Raw genomic sequence first — 17734 nt, forward strand, 5'->3', positions numbered from 1 at the left:
CCAAGACCTTTTGGCAGCTTCAATTTGTTTAACAACTGCAATGAATGTACTCACATCACCGTGAGTGCAAAGTGTGAATAATCTATATCTATCTATATCTATATCTATATCTATATCTATATCTATATCTATATCTATATCTATATCTATATCTATATCTATATCTATATCTATATCTATATCTATATCTATATCTATATCTATATCTATATCTATATCTATATCTATATCTATATCTATATCTATATCTATATCTATATCTATATCTATATCTATATCTATATCTATATCTATATCTATATCTATATCTATATCTATATCTATATCTATATCTATATCTATATCTATATCTATATCTATATCTATATCTATATCTATATCTATATCTATATCTATATCTATATCTATATCTATATCTATATCTATATCTATATCTATATCTATATCTATATCTATATCTATATCTATATCTATATCTATATCTATATCTATATCTATATCTATATCTATATCTATATCTATATCTATATCTATATCTATATCTATATCTATATCTATATCTATATCTATATCTATATCTATATCTATATCTATATCTATATCTATATCTATATCTATATCTATATCTATATCTATATCTATATCTATATCTATATCTATATCTATATCTATATCTATATCTATATCTATATCTATATCTATATCTATATCTATATCTATATCTATATCTATATCTATATCTATATCTATATCTATATCTATATCTATATCTATATCTATATCTATATCTATATCTATATCTATAGCTATTTTATTATTTAATTCATGTTTCATCAATTATTTTGTGGCAAGTTAAAGTGCAGGTCAAAAATGCGTTGAGCAACAATAATCAAAGTCAAATTCAATTGGCAGCAAATTAGTGCGAATATTCATGGCGTGCAACTCCCTGAGAACTCTATAAATATGTATGAGGCGTTGTCTCTGCCCTGTCGAATGTTGAGTGCAGCTTCAAGACTTGCAACACCAGCAGCTGTCTCTGAGGTGAGGCAAGTTTGCCTGCGGCTGGTGTGTCTGCTTAATATTCTGCACGTATTTTTGACAAGCTTGTTGCTCAATTCTGCAGCTAAACTGCAGATAGTCAGACAGAGCATGCTGCAATGAATCGGGCCTAAATCGAGCAGAACACAGAGTCAAATGCTGAACTGATGTTGACTTTTATGTATTTCAATACTCGAAATTGTACCTTGAGATTCTAGTTCGATGCGAGTCATATTTCAAATTTCGCATTTTTCATTTCACATGCTCAAAAGTAGGCAAAACAAAATTGATGCTACACATTCACATCCTTCATCCTTGTTCCTGTTCCCTTGCCTTCTTCCATTGGATGCCTTTCTCGGTGCTGTGCAAAATGTAAACAAACATTTGGCCACACAGACGCACACAAGAACATACACACACACACGGACACACGCACACATACTCTCACGTTCGGTAGTTATGTAGACACAAGCTGGAAGTTGCCGCCGTTGCACGTGCAACAGACTGCGCAGACTCACCAAAATCTCTGTTCGTCGTGCGTGTTGAGTTTTTCGGCTTTCCATTAAAGTCAAGTTCGCATTGCAAATGGTTTTGTTTGGCCAGCTTTGGCAGTCAGTCAGTTCGTAACGCGTCGCTGTCAAAGTCGCAGTCGCAGTGTCGCAATGTGAGCGAAACGCGTCTCTCAATTAACTCTTCCAATCAACACGAAACTTTAGCGAAAGTTTACGAGAAAGTTTGCTAAGTTATTTTCGCACGGCAATTCATGTGCTAATAGTGACATTACGCATACGACGTGTGTTTGTGTGTGTCAACATATTGTGTGTGTGTTTGTGAAGTCCAAGCATTGACTGTGAAATGAAATAAAATCACACAGAACAGCGGCAAAGAATAATTGCAACAAGCTGCAGTTGCAACAACTGTGAGCATATTGTTAACGTCTGTTTGCCTTTTCTGCCACACTTAATGGCTTTGACATTGACAACTTACTAGTCCCATTGCGGCCTCGACCACGTTCACGTTCATGTCCTCGCTGTCGTCCTCGTCCTCGTCGTCGTCGCCCTCGTTCTAGTTCCTGTGTAAATATTCATTTTTCTAGCTTGGGCACGCAGGTGCAAAAGTTGTTGCCTGCTTTTAGCATAATTAAGCCAAACCCCAGCAAACATATTTTTTCGGGGTCCGCGGACGCAAAACTGCTGCAAACTCTCAAGTTGCATGCCCCGTCAGTGCGTCAGTGAAAGTTTTGTGAAAGTTAAAGCTGCGTCTTAAAGTCCCTCACTCCAGCCAGGACGGCATTTTTAGGTAAGTGCAACAGTGCATCAACTGAAGTTGAAGCCAGAAGCAGGACAACTTAAACATTCTGCCATTTTGCCGCTTGCAGCTTGTTTATAGTTTGTTAATTGAAGTCAAGAGGTCCAGGTGTAGTCAGACTGCCCAAAAATGTTAATTGAATTGCATTTTTAAGTGTTGAGTGCTGTTAGTTTGTTGAGCTCTGAAATCTTGATGCGCTTTTGACCGGCCATCGGTGAACGAGTCTTCAATCATAATTGAGTTCATTCAAAAATAACTTGAAAATATTTGTTTTTTATAAATAGATTTTTGACTTTACAGGTCAAAACTAGAGTTTTATTTGAGACCATTTTATTTTATTTTTAATTTTTAGAAATATTATTAATCTTGTCGAAATTTGTTTAGAATATATTTTGAACTACTAAATTTTTAATTCAGGGATTTCCAACGATTTACATTTTTATACCCGCTACCCATAGGGTAGTCCCTACGAATAAAGTATTTATATCCTTTATCAGGTCAATAGCCGAGACAATAAAGCCATGTCCGTCTATCTGGTTGGGATCTGATTACAAATTGTAAAGTCAATCATGATAAATCTGAAAATTAGGTATATTTCGAGCTCTATGGTATATTCCGAATGCAGTTCACAGATATACGAAATATTACACTTAGTATATTTTAGTATTTTTGCGATATATCATTTTGTATATTTTAAGAATAATAACACACTGTTTTGCTTTTATTCATATTGGGTAGAAGGTATCTCAAATCGAGCAAACTTGACTGCAGACTTCTTACTTGTTAATCTTAGCGAAATTTGTTTCGAATATTCGTTGAAGTATTTTCTAATCTTGGATTTCTAACGTTTTAAATTTCTTAATTAAAAACTAAGCTTTTGCTATTATGTTGGCCATTATTACTATTGTTATGTTTATTGTCAACTATTATGCAGAGTTCCCTTGTGTCTACTTCACTTTTCATTGCTTCATCTCGATAAAACAGAATTATACTTATCCATAGCAAATCTCTAAATAGTATCTGCATTCTGGTTTTTGAATGGGATGAATTTAATTTTAACTTAGACGTTGTACTCGCATGTAAACAAAGCCTAAATGGCTTAAACGATTTGGCAGATGATGAAACTGCTACAACTGATGCTGATGTCGATGTCGATGTGGATGTCGATGCCGTGGCCAATGTTGATTTTTCGATTGACTTCAAGGCCTCAGTTTCAGTATCGTTGGCGTCTAAGTCTTAGTTACACCGAGAAGAGAAAAGTTCTCAAGTGGCCAAGCGAAAAGCGTAGAATTAAATTAAAAAACACGAAGCGAAAAGAACAGAGCAGAATAGAAAAGAAAGCAAAAATAGGAAAACGAAAGAAAAACGACGCATGTGCAAATAAAAGAGGGCTTCAAATTCAATTGAAGTGGAGCGGGGAAGGGAAAGGAGGCAAGGGGTCGGGGCATAGGCCCCACGCACAATAGTTAAGCGGAAATGAACGTCCCTGGGGCCCAGGGCATGGAAGTGTGTCAAAGTACGTTTGGAATTGGAGGAATCAATCGAAGAAGACGAAACCCAAACAGCTCCCGGCCATAAAATAGGTGTGTGGGATGGGGGCGTGTAGTGAGAGTGGGCGTAGATGTCGGCGTGGGTGTGGGAGGAAAAAGAACTCGTCAAACGAAATCGAAATGGAACTCAAGCAAAAACTACTTTGTTTGCGATTAGCACTTGGCCGGCTTTCTAAGGGAAAGCAAGCGAAGGGGATGGGATGGGATGCAATGGGGGGAAGGAGTCTTGAAGAGCGGCACTTGGCTGCCGTAGTGCAAGGGGCAGGAGGTTGAAATGAAATGTGTGTCAATATATTGATTGAATAATGGTCTACATATTGACAAACAACTCAAAAGGCACTCGACAGACTCACAGACGACTGTCGACTGGCTGGGAAAACCAGCCAAACGACTTGACGTCGCATGACAGGCAACTAGAGACGTTAGACGATGCGATATTCGTATGTTGACGGGCCTAGGGGCATAGAGCACGCCCAACTCCCAACAATAAAGAGGAAACGGAAACGTTGCCCAAAGAGCAAAGCGTCTCTCCGTACTCGTATGTGAATATGTCAAATAGGCAAATGCAAAGTGAGTCGCAGTCGCACATCAAAAGGCATTTCGAGTGCGTCATCAATGCAAAGCAGCTCGCAAAGATGAAGATGTTGTTCTAGATGAAGATTGAGCATCAAGCATCGAGCATTGAGCATCGAGGGTACCCAAGACATTTAGGGGGCGTGTCTGAAACACGTGTTCCTTTAATTAGATAAAGTTTGTTTGCATTACAAACATACTGGCAGCAATTTGCCATTGCCTCCACTTCAACTCCAACTCCAACTTCGACTCCAACTCCAACTCCAGCTCCAGCTCAAACGCTGTCAATAGCAACGCCTGCCTGTTAACTTTTTCTGCGCACTGTATTCCCTAGCGGAAAAAAAGTTTCTCTTGGACACCGCACCCGGCATCCGCCGCAGACCCCGCGCCACTTTGGGCCATGATTGACAGACGCACGTCTAGTTAAATAAAAAAGAAATACAAACACCCAAAAAAAAAAAGTTATGAAAATAAAAATAAAATAGAATATAAAGTACTTCTTGCAGAGCAGAGCAAAATACATATACATACTATATATATATATATTTACGTATATAATTTCATTGAATTTTGCGCTATGCAAAAATATGCTGAAGGGAAAATTTTTGCTCATTTGCGTGACATTTTCACATCGCAGCGTAGACTTTTCTTTCTTAGCAATTTTCCGCCTTTGCTGCTCCACAGCAACAACCTTACATAAATTATTTCTATTTGTATTTGATTTTCTTATGTATTTGCTTCTCTGATTTAAAGTTGCTGCGAATTTCGAAGAAATATCTTTAAAGAGCTCTTTATAAGCAGCAAATTAAATTGAAAGATTATTCATCTTTTTATACCCGCTACCCATAGGGTATACTTTGAATCTAGAACAAAATCGACATTGCAAATATAGCTTTCGGTATATGTTAGTATTTTTGTGGTATATTTACGGAATATTTGTAGAATATGTAAATGAACAGATTCATATTTTTATACCCGCTACCCATAATGTATTTTTTGAACGTAGAATAAGATCCATATACCAAATAAAGCTTTCGGTATATTTTTGTATTTTTGCTGTATATTTGTAGAATATGCAAATTAACAGATTATTCATAATTTTATTCTCGCTACCCATAGGATATATAGTATGTTGAATATTGTACAATATCGATATACCAAATATAGCTTTCTGTATATATTAGTATTTTTGTGGTATATTTACGGAATATTTGTAGAATATGTAAATGAACAGATTCATCTTTTTATACCCGCTACCCATAATGTATATTATGAACGTAGGATGAGATCCATATACCAAATAAAGCTTTCGGTATATTTTTGTATTTTTGCTGTATATTTGTAGAATATGCAAATTAACAGATTATTCATAATTTTATACTCGCTACCCATGTTGAATATTGTACAATATCGATATACCAACTATAGCTTTTGGTATGTGTTAGTATTTTTACGGTATATTTTCGGTATATTTGTAGAATATGTAAATGAACAGAGTCATAGCTTTCGGTATACTTTTTTTTTAATTTTTGCGGTATAATTGTAGAATATGCAAATTAACAGATTATTTATTTTTTTATTCGCTCTTCCTATTAATTATCATTTCATATACCATTTTAATATTTCATTTCAATATTTCATTTTAATATTTATGCGGTATATTTTCGCTACATTTTGTAGAATATGGTTTTATTGAAAATGGCTAGAGGATATCTTATAGTCGAGCCCACTCGACTGTAGCTTTTGTACTTTTTTGTCCTCACTTTCCTTCACATTATTTAAATTCTTTATTACATTTCGAGCATACAGCGCATCTTCCTTGATTGGGGCTGGGCTGAGGGCTTTGTCCCATAATCTGTATTTAAGCCCAGGCAAAATCCAAGCATCATTTTATAATGCATTATTTAAAGTACTTTTTAATAAATTCTCTCATTTGTTTTTTGCTATTAATAGCACAAAGGGAAGCGTTGTATGTGAGTGTGTGTGAAAATTTCAAGGCTTTCCTTTTTGCTTTTGGCTCTCTTTTTGGTCCCTTTGTTCCGAGCATGCAAGGCGCACACTTGTTGTTAATTAAAAGCTCACAAAAGTAGGTAACATGCATATAACAAGGCTTACACACAAACACACACTCACACAGTGTGGCACACTCGAACATACACACAGTTGCACACACTCCTCTCAATTGTTGCACATATTAATTTGTGTGCGGCGGCTTTCAACGTGGCCGCCTTTTGTGTTGGCTTTAGCTGGCTGGCACTTTTCTTCATTTTGGCCAAGCGACAACAATGGGAAATGACAACAATGAAGGCCAGCAATGCACATAAACTTGCTGAACAAACACAAGCAAAGTGCGCCGCAACAACAATTACAACAACAACAAAGACACACAACTACAATTGCAGAGCCACAGAGCCAAAGAATAAAACACACTAACACAAATCTTTATTTAAGCATAACAAAAACATCGCCTTCAATGCTACCAAACTACGGTCTCTCTCTCTCTCTCTCTCTCTCTCAAATACCAAGAAAACCTTCCCATCCTCGTTTGCCCAAAATTCTCTATAAAAAAGAGTGGAGTGAAAGGAGAGAAAAAAAATTAGAACAGCAAAGCGCCTTAGGATGTGCAACACATAAAACTTCAGCTTCAATGGCAGCCAACAGCCAACAGCTAACAGCTAACGGCCAAGAGCCAACCGCCCAGCAACTGAAGCTCGATTCAGAGCGAGAGCCAGAGCCAAAGTCAGAGCCAGTTTATGCGGTCGATTGTGTGTGGGTTACAGCTGGAATTACCAACACTTGGTTTATGCGTAGCCCGATATCATGATAATGCTCTCAGAGTGGGAATGCAAAGAACTGACTATTTATAGTATATAACAAGAAGATTGAATATCAAATACATAACATAATGAGTATTAATGTTATTATTTTGCTATTTATAAGTTTTCTATTCATAATGAATTTTAATTTTATTACTTTGCTATTCACAAGTTTTCTGTTTATCATGAACTTTATAACTTTTCCTTTGTTCATATCATATGTTGTCACGTTTAATTTTCAAGAATTGTATTTTAGTTGTTGAATTGATGTAGTTTTTATTATTATTAACATATAATAAAATAATACTAAATACTTTGCCAGACTTGCTTATTTTTTTGTTATCTGTTTATCATGAATTACTTTAGTCACTTTTAATAGATTTCCTGAATTGAATGTAGTACAATATCAATAATCCGAATATAAGCTTTTTTATATTTTAGCATTTTTCCGAATATTTTCGGTATATTTTAAGAATATTGTTTAATTGGAAATGGATAGCGAGTATCTCGTTTATATTTTTGTATTTTTCGGTATATTTTTAGTATATTTGAAAAATATGATCCTGTTGAAAATAGATAGCAGGTATCTCACAGTCGAGCACGCTCAACTGTATCTTTCTGACTTGTTTTAATATGTAATTATGTTCTACATATTAAAATTATAAATATTTAAATAGACTTAAACTCAAAACTTTCTTAACGAACGCCAGTAATTATTGAGAATCTCTCCTTTTCAATGAAGTGTGTTTTAATTGATTTTCTATGAAAAATTCGACTTTTTTGAGCGGAGCATTTTTTGTGTGAACCATTTCGAAAAATAATTTATTTGAACCCTCTCTTGAAATATATTTCTGGTTAACATATAGCAAACTGAAAATTTTTAAATGGTGATATTTAAGATACAAAGAAAGATTCGAAAGAGAAAATTATATATATTATTTTTTATTTCATCTATACAAACTTTGATTAGTTTCGAAATATTTGTGTATTTACTTTTAATAAACCTTTTAAAATGTATACTTCATTGTAGTTAAAAGATTTGCAATTGCAACAAAGTTTTCCTGAAAAAATGTGTTACAAATTGACGAAAATGAAATGGAAACTTAAAGTAGTATTTTATTCTATAAACTTTTTTCGATAGCAAAATAGTTCAATGTATGTGATTTTGGTCATCAGAATTTTAAATTCACTTTCTTTGTTTTCAATATTCTCCATTTTTTATGAACGAATGAAATCAATACAATTACACAATTTAAATTTACTCACTGAGTCGATGGCCTTAGTAGCTAACACTCCCTTCATTTGGTTATTATATTATTTTGTATAATTATTAACATGTAAATAAATAAATAAATAATAAATTTACTCATATTGTTTATATAAAAAGTACTTCGTACATAGAATTAGCGATGTCATGAGGTATTTATGATCATTTGCAATCATGATATATTCTTGTATTGCACTTTATTTTCCACATTTTATAGTTTTTAATGTAGTTCAATAGCATTAATTTTTCTCAATCATGATGTTATATGGATTAAATACATGTATTTCAAGTTTTTCAATGAACGTTTCTTATGACAACCAATCGTTAGAATAAGTCTGCGAATAACAAGTATTTAATCCCATAAGCCAATTGGCCAGTGGACTCAGAGGTTTCGCGACGAAGGCTGCTCAAAAGTAGGTTAGCAGTGTTACCATGATCTCAGTCTGAGCATGCTTTAACACGCATAAACGTGTCATGTACTTAACGTACAACGTGCAGTCAATGCTGCTGCTTTTGTTGCTGTTGCTGTTGCTGCTGCTGTTGCATGAGTGGCAAGCAGCAGTGGCAGCAACAGCAACAGCAAACAGAATGGGGAAACGGCACCCAACGGCTTCAAGTGACGTCTATGGGCGGCCATTTCCGTTTCAATGTCTCTCCGTTTAGTCCGATGGCTGTTAAGCCATTTTCTGGGCCGAATTGGCAGTCAACTTTAAACTTGGCTGAGTGAGTCTTTCTAATGCGAATAACGGCATCAGACGCAGTCTCAGCCAACGCTTGCAGCCTATATACGAGCTAACTTAAATGTGTATGTGTGTGTCTGTGTGTGGTAAAGTTTTTTCTATCCTCCCAAAAGGCAGAAGGAGGAACGGGGGGAGGAGTAACTGCCAACGGGCAAAAGAGGCTGCCAAAAAGTTTTGCCTCGCAAACTTTTCTGCATATATTTTCCCCACAAAACGGAAGCTTGTTTTTCATGTCTGTTGGCGTATTTCGTTGCGTTGCGTTCCGATTCGGTTTTCCATTTTCATTCCCTCCCTCTTGTATATGTATAAACATACATACATATATATTTTTTTCCTTTTTCGTTGGCATTTTAAATGCTTTAATCGCAATTTATCAAATTGGAAAATAAAAGGGCTCGAGTCCCGAGCAAAAGTTTTTGCTAGTTTCCGAATATTTTTTGGGGGCATTTTCTAAGCGTTTAATTTGTCAACCATTTGCTTAGTTAAAAGTTTTCTGGCAACACGACAGCAATTTACACAGTCTACAATTATTTGCATTTGTATTTCTGTATTTGTGTATTTGTGTATTTGCAGAGTGAGCTGTGGGCGTAGTCAGCAGTCAGGATGCTGCCAAGTGACAGAAGCTCCAAACAACCAGCTTCAAACGCCACTCATTCAACAGCAGCCTAAAGAGCGAGCAATGTCCAGGCAGCCGACATGTCCATATCGGAAAGGAATACGCCCAGCCATGGGGCACCCAGCAGCATGGCAACGCCCTCGCATCGTCGGCCACCGGACGTTGAGGAGGCGCTCTCCTCAATGCTCTGGACGCCCTATGAGCGCACCACGCCCACGGCCAGCTCCTCGGATGAGGACGATGACGATGAGCGGCTCAATCGTAAGTTGCGCAAATCGCAAAGCAACTACGAGACCAGCCGGAGCACTGCCCTAAGTCAGCTTTTGCCACCACTTCCATTGGAAACACCGCCAGCATCTGCGGCTGCATCAGCATCAGCAGTAGTAGCATCAGCTCTTCCCGTGCCTTTTCCCAATTTTAGTTTAAGCGGCGGATGCGCCTTCGAGGCAGCCAAGACGAGTCGAGCTGGCGGCCATCGGAATCGCTACTCGTATCCATCCTACTACGGCAGTCCGGCGCACACACTCACCCAATGGTGTTCCTCGGCGGCCACGGCCATCAAGGAGCCGCCCTCGTATGAATCCCTCTACGAGGCCAGCGTCTCCAGTGTGGGCGCGGCCAGGGCGAGCTTGGCTCGCGTCCAGCCGAACAATTTACAATGTGATAGATCGCAACGATCCCGAGCAGCAGCAGCAGCAGCAACCACTACAACTGAAAAAGATGATGACGATGATGATAAGGATGACGATAAGGATGATGTTGATCAACTAACGGCAAATGTTCCCGCTGAGCGTTTGGTGCGCTCCTTCACCGATGACTACATATCGCAGGTGAGTCGAGTAATCTATATAATTTGATTATAGAAGATGATATTTATATTTGTGGGTTATTACTATTGTTAATCAATGTAACTTAGAAATATTGTTTTAAATCTATCCATTTTTGAAATAACTTCTCTACAATATTTTTAATTTGACTACTCAGAAAAAACCCGGGAATTTCTAAATACTAGATCATTATTCTAAAGTTTCGGATTTTTTCTAAATCTTGTAATTTAATAAAAACTGATGAAATGATTTCAATCTAAGAAGTATAACTATTGCTAAGCGATATTACTTAGAAACAATATTTTCAATTTATTTATTTTCGACATAACTTCTATATAATATTGTGTTAGGGATTTTCGAAAAACTAATTTAATATTCTAAAATTGATGATTTTTTCAATCTAAAAAAACAAAATTTTGTAAATAAAAAAAATTATACAAAGATTTCAATCTAAGAAATAGAATTTTGCTAGTCGATATAACTTAGGGATGATATTTTCAATATATTCATTTTCGACATAGCGTCTCTGGAATATTTGTATTATCACTACACAGAAAAAACCAAGAATTTTCAAAATACTAGATTATTATTCTAAAATTTCTGATTTTTTTATATAAAAAAAACTATCTAAATCTTAAAATTTAAAAAATATCATAAGAAGTTTTCAATCTAAGAACTAGTGCTCATAGATATAACTTAGGAATAATATTTTCTACTTCGTCTGCAAAAAACAAATTTTTTCTGAATATTAGATTATTATTCTAACATTTTTAATTTTCCGAACTAAAAAAAGCTAAATATTTTAAACAAAAATATCATAATAGGAATTCAATCTAAAAATAGAATTTTTCAATTTAAACATTTTTTATCTGTGAAAATAAATCATAACCCATTTAAATTATAAAACGTTCTGAAAAATCGTTGCTATCTTAAGAAACATTCCAAATTTACCCATAAACTTAATAGTAATTGACATGACATAGAAAATATAAGTAAATCATGTCGTCATTATTTAAAAATGATATAGTATGGATATAGAATGTCATTATTAATCAGAAATTGATGTCTATTACCCAAAATTAGTAGCTGTGACTTTAGTTTCGTTTAATCGATTTGTTTTACTTAAAATTGTGTTAAATTACGAATATATTTGTTATCTTATAATGCAATTGATATTACAGCTCCCAAGCATGAGAGTAAAAAATAAACAGCGTTGAAAAAGTTACAGGTTAAAATATGTTAGCTTCATGTAATTCAGTTCCATTCATTGTTCTATTTATGGTGAACTGCACCGTGTGGTATGAAGTCCCATAAAATTGTCACCTCGGTGGCGCCGCAAAACGCCAACTGCACGCACTTAGACGCCTAATGTGGCGCCATCAAATTTGATGTCAAGGCTGATGTGTATGTTAGGCAGAGAGCCCTTATCGGGTCCCCCCATTGACAGCTTCTGCAGTCGATAAGAGCTAATGTTTCACTTAGGCCCTTGAGTGCCCGCGACTTCGATAAGAGAGTGCCAGATGTCGTCTAGCATCAGCATCGACATCGACATTGGCATCGTTTGAGCAATTGGTAATTGGTATCGGTTCGCTATCGGTTTAACCAGAGTGCAAAGTGTGCGATGTGTGTGTCCGTGTGTGTGGGGGGGTGTGTTCTGAGGGTCGTTCCGTTATGTTGGAAATGAGAATGAGGGCTTACAATATACTCGGAAATATGCATTTAAATTTATTTCTATGCTCTTATCACACATTGTACATATTTGTTGGTGCGCAAGCGGAATGGAAAATTAACCGCAAAGCAAAGAACAAAGAACAAAGGCGAAACTAAACAGAATAAGAGTACAAATATATTTAAATAAACGATAAATATGTCGACAATGTGTGCCAGCTGCCCCCACCCCCCACAACCCCATCGATGCATAGGTAAGACGGTTATATTTAGTATAGGGTTCTGTGTCGCAAAGAGGGGTTGCAATCGATTGACAGACTGTGCTATAGGGGGTATTCAAGCGCATAATTATACTGTGTACAATATGCATACATATATTCAACCCGTGAGCGAACTTATGGCGCACACTGTACTGTATCAATAGAGTGGACAAGCGACACGTAATTATCGCACATAACCTCTAAAAATATAGAAAGCTCATGACAAAACGTTAATTATAAAGCTGCAGTCAGGCACCGTTGCAGTGGACTGGTTTGATACATTTTTTTTTAGATTATTTGTATTTTTTTTTTGGGGCGGGCGCCAGCGATTGCAACTAGCGACGACAATTACTGGCAGCAAATCGCAGCCGCATTGCACAAGAGTGAACAAAACAAACGACAACAATATTAATAACAATGGCAATAACAACAAGAGCAACAACAAAACAGAAGCCAAGAGCAGCACCTAGAACAAGTAGTCAGCAGCAATATCAACAACAATAACAACAACTGGTGATAGCAGTTTGAGCTAACAGTAAATCACATTATATTTCTGTGACGTAATTAATGCAAGTAACACAGCGTAACATAATTAGAACCCAAAACGCACACACACACTCACCACATAAACATACACACACCCACACACATATGGGGACCAATAAAGCTCTCATGATGCGGATAAGGATTTTGGGGAGATTGTGTGTGTTCGTATTTGTGGAAGGGGTCACACTAGGGTGCTATTAGAGATGGACTGCTGCAGTATAAACAATTGTGGAAGCGAGTAAAAATTAATTACAATCTCAGTTCTTAATTATAAAGTGCGGCTCAAGTCTCAGCGGTCGTCAGTCTGCAGAGCTTTAGTGTTTTTCATTGCTTTGCGTACTTTTTCGTGTTCTCAAAACTCTCAATTAGCAGTTTTAATGCATAAAAGCTTTTTGTCACGTTAAACTCACGACATGCGCTCAGCTCTAATACAGACGCACTCATCTGTGTGGGCATTAGAGCGAGTGAGGGAACGCCAGAGAGAGAGAGAGAGCGAGAGTAAGTCATGCAGCCACAACAACAATAGCAATAACTTTATCAGCAAGCATGCAGACGCCAGCCAGGGATACAGCAGCAACAGCAACAACAACACTTCAATTACTTGTGACGATTTTATGTTTATGCGTTGGCTTAATTAATTCAATTAAGCGCACATTTATGCGCCTGCTGGATTGTGAGCTAGAGCTATTCTTGTTACTGTTAGAGCTGTGTATATCCTCGGGATTTGACTTGGTCTCTGTGTGTGTGTGTTGCTGCCTGTCACCTTTTTTTTATTTTGGTCACTCGCTAATCCCCCGGCAATTAACATTAATTAGCGCTTGAAACTTAAATCTTGTCATTTGCTTAATGCAAACTTGACGTTTTTGCGTCTTTCCCTCTTTCTATTTATTCGTCTCTTCTTTCTTTCTTTTGCAGAACTGCGCATTATACAATCCAGCAATAAACGACACACAAAAAGTAACGGCAACAACACAAAGGCCAACAACGACGAATGCAAGATCACAACAAAGTGCAGAAAATCAAAGCGACAGCCGAGCGAATTGCATTATCAATGAAAACAGCGACAACAATGTTGACGATGAACAAGAAATTGCAACAACTACAACAACAACTGTAAACGAGGAAACAGGCGCTGCCTCGGTTGCCGTCTCTGCTGCTGCAGCTGCAGTGCAGGTCAATCAACCTGTTTCCTGTGCTGCAGTCAAAGCAACAGCAGCGCTCAATCGCACTCTCAGTCTCAGTCAAAGCCTCAGTCGCAGTCGCAGTCGCAGCCGCAGTCGCAGTCACTGTGTCAGCGACAATGAGCAGGCAGGCAGCACAACAACAGCTGCTGAGAGTGGAAACATAACAGCGAATGAGAGAGCAAGCACAACAGCAACTGAGAGAGCAAGCACAACAGCAGCTGAGAGAGTGACGCTGTTGGCCAGCGCTGGTAAGCGGTGCTCAACAGCGATCAGTCTCTCGAGTTCGTTCGGCGCGTGCACAACAGATGCGTACAACACCGGCAGCAACGGCAGTTATTGCAATTACAACAACACATTATCTTCGTGGTTGTCGCGGGGGCGCTACAACAGCAACAGCAATACGTCGAGCAGTGTCAGCGCCAACGCCAGCGACAACGCTAGCAGCAGCGACGCGCTGCGGCCCAACAAATGTTTGGCAGAACTCGAACGTTTGTATGCCGAATTTCGCGCGAGTGAAAGTCTCTTTGAGCATCGCTTGAGTCAGTCGCAAATTGATAGCGATAACGATAACGATAGCGATATCGATATCGAAACGACGATGCGTTTGAATGTGGCTGCTGAGTTGCCGACTGCAACGGCAACGGCAGCAACACAAACTGCAAATGGCAACAGCAGCGTGTTTCTAAAAGCCAGCGACTGCAATGACAGTGACAACAACAATCAGGCCAAAATAGCAGTTAGCAGCATTGCAATAACGCCCGCAGCAACAAAGTCCTGTCAAAGGCAGCCAAGTCTAACGATACAAGTGAACAACGGCAACAACAACGGCAACAACAACGGCAGCAATTGTGTCGCGTCGCCCACAAGCACAACAGTTGCGACAGCAACGCAAGAGCCAAGTATTCTCAACAATAACGGCGTTTGTGTTGTAAACTGTAATTACAGCAACAACAACAGCAGCAACAACAACAGCAGCATTGTTGCTATTAATAATTGTGCGCCAGCGTCGAAAGTGTTTAGTGCAAGTGTCCAAAATAAGCTCAATAATAATGCCCATGTGGATGTGCAACATGTTGCTGCCACCGACAGTGGCAGTGGCAACAGTGTCAGTGTCAGCGCCAGTGCAAATTCAAATTCGAATTCGAGTAATCTAAATAATAATAATAATAATGGTAATGCCAATGCAAATGCAAATGCTAATACCAATGGCAATGATAAGAGCAATGTGAATGTGAATGTGTCCAGTGCTAATAACAGTGTCAAAGTAATCAATGTTAATGCAACGCCTCCACGCACTTTCACCTCAACCGAATGCCAAACCGATGATCTTACTAACAACAACAACAACAACAACGATGACAGCAGCAACATCAACAACAACAACAACAGCAATTCCCCCCAGCAACAGCAACAATTGCAGCAGCAACAGCTGCGCACACGCGAGCAACGTCGTCGGGAGCGTCGCGAGCGGCGGCAGCAGCAACAACAGCAACAACAACAGCAGCAATTGGCACCGCAGCATCCGCGACGATTGCATGTGGAGCGCCATTCGCCGCCGTTGCATCCACCACCTCCCCACTTGCATCATCCGCATCCCCATCCACATCCACATGCACATCAGCATCCCCATCCGCATCCGCATCCCCATCCCCATCCGGCAGCATTGGGATTGGCGCGTGCTCTGTTGCCCGACATCCTGCACAGCCATTATCCGCCGCCGTACAGCGCGTTGCCGGGTGGGGGGCCACCCCCGTTGCCACCCCCGCCGCAGGTGGCTGCCCCGCTGCCACCGCCGCCTCCGCCACAAGCGCCAGTGCCAATGCTAACGCCAGTGATATCGACGGTTCCGCTGCCGGGCGCCGCTCCGCTGATGAGTGATGGACGCTTCACGTTGCCGCTGCCCATCATGCGCAGGTGAGTTTCAATTCAATTCAAATTCCCTCCATTCCAATTTCTATTCCAATTCCAGTGCCATTTCCAGTTGCTGTAGCTCTTTGTAACGTTTGTACGTCAGCTACAGCTTCAGCTTCAGTCTCAACTCTCACCTCTGGCATCATCGATCACTTCAATGCCCATTTCCATTTTCATTCAAGCGCTCCTTTGTCTCAGCTTTCGTGTTTCATGTTTATACCCAGCAATAGTTGTGCGTAGGGTGGTTGAGTTTGTTAGAAGAGATTAGAGAAGAGATTCAAGCAATGAAAATTGATTGTTAAAGTTAATTTATTTATTTTGCAAGTAAAATGGCTTCTTAAAAAAAGAAAAAGTTGTAAGAACGATTGGTTTTAATTGGCCGAAGAGAAAATAATATATATAATATATATTTTTTATTTATGAAACAAATTCAATATTATAAGTAATCTTTTCTTTAAATTTAAAGAAAATATGTATATATTTATACCTTCTTTTTGGCCTTTTCTACTTACAGAGTTTAGTTTAACAAAAAGAATATAACATACGAATTTTTAGAGAAAATAGCATCTACGTAAACTTGTAAGGTAGATATTGAATTAATAAAAATTATTAATTCATTTAAAACGGTTATTAATTATTATTATTAACAAGTAATTATTCAATTGTTGTACATTATTATTAAATTATTTTACTAAATAATATAATACATACTTCAACAAAATTTCAGTAATTCAGTAAATTATTTATTTATTATAATTTCATTAATAATATGATACTTCAAAATTCAGTAATTTTTTGCTTAACTTAAATCTCTTCAAAGTGCAGGGTATTCATAGATATTATTGAAAATTATTGATGCTTAATTTCATTCAATAATTTAACTACATTAGTTAAATATATAATGTAAAAATATGAGTCGATAATTCAATATTTATTCAAGTAACTTAAATCTGTTCAAAGTGCAGGGTATTCCCAAGTTCGAGTTCGCACAATTAAGTCAATTCTCACTTCATCATGTTTCATGTTTGCTTTTGGTTTTGCCTTAGCTTTTCTTCTTCTTCGCCTTCGACTTCGTCTTCGTCTTCTTGTTATAGCTCACTGTTGCTATTGTCGTTGTTGTTGTTGTTGTTGCTGCTCATGTCTATTTCGACATTTTCTATTACCGCACATCGTTTTTTTGCTTTTTGCCGTTCGCCGTTTGCCGGCCCAGTCATGTGTCTTCCTGTTTCGTGTTAGACGTTGGCTGAGACTGCGACGGCGACTGAGACTAAAAGAGAGACTGAGAGCCGGCAGGGTAGACATAGACATTATAATGATGGTAATTTTGATGTCAGTAACAAATTTCTTGCTTGATTTGACGCTCGAGAAACCGAACCGAAAAACCCAAACCTAGTCGAAAGTCTAGACCCAAAACCCAAATACTCATCCCC

The 17734-nt window shown here is 37.9% G+C and overlaps 1 protein-coding gene across 2 annotated transcripts in view; it reads left to right on the top strand.

The window, feature by feature from the left end:
- The first annotated feature begins 1662 nt into the window (after nucleotides 1–1662).
- LOC132793203 (uncharacterized protein DDB_G0283357) overlaps nucleotides 1663–17734 on the top strand; it is a 56748-nt gene continuing 40676 nt past the window's right edge. Inside the window, exons 1-4 of one of the 2 annotated variants that reach the window (XM_060802931.1) lie at nucleotides 1663–2337; nucleotides 9866–10738; nucleotides 14125–16307; nucleotides 16363–16408. In XM_060802931.1, coding sequence (XP_060658914.1) covers nucleotides 9989–10738; nucleotides 14125–16307; nucleotides 16363–16393 — 2964 coding nt within the window. In that variant the 5' untranslated portion in view covers nucleotides 1663–2337; nucleotides 9866–9988 and the 3' untranslated portion in view covers nucleotides 16394–16408. Of the gene's footprint in view, nucleotides 2338–9865; nucleotides 10739–14124; nucleotides 16308–16362; nucleotides 16409–17734 lie in introns of those variants that run through there. The other variant, XM_060802930.1, reaches the window with a different exon arrangement.

This window comes from Drosophila nasuta, chromosome 3, assembly GCF_023558535.2.
Source record: "Drosophila nasuta strain 15112-1781.00 chromosome 3, ASM2355853v1, whole genome shotgun sequence".
Lineage (NCBI taxonomy): Eukaryota > Metazoa > Arthropoda > Insecta > Diptera > Drosophilidae > Drosophila > Drosophila nasuta.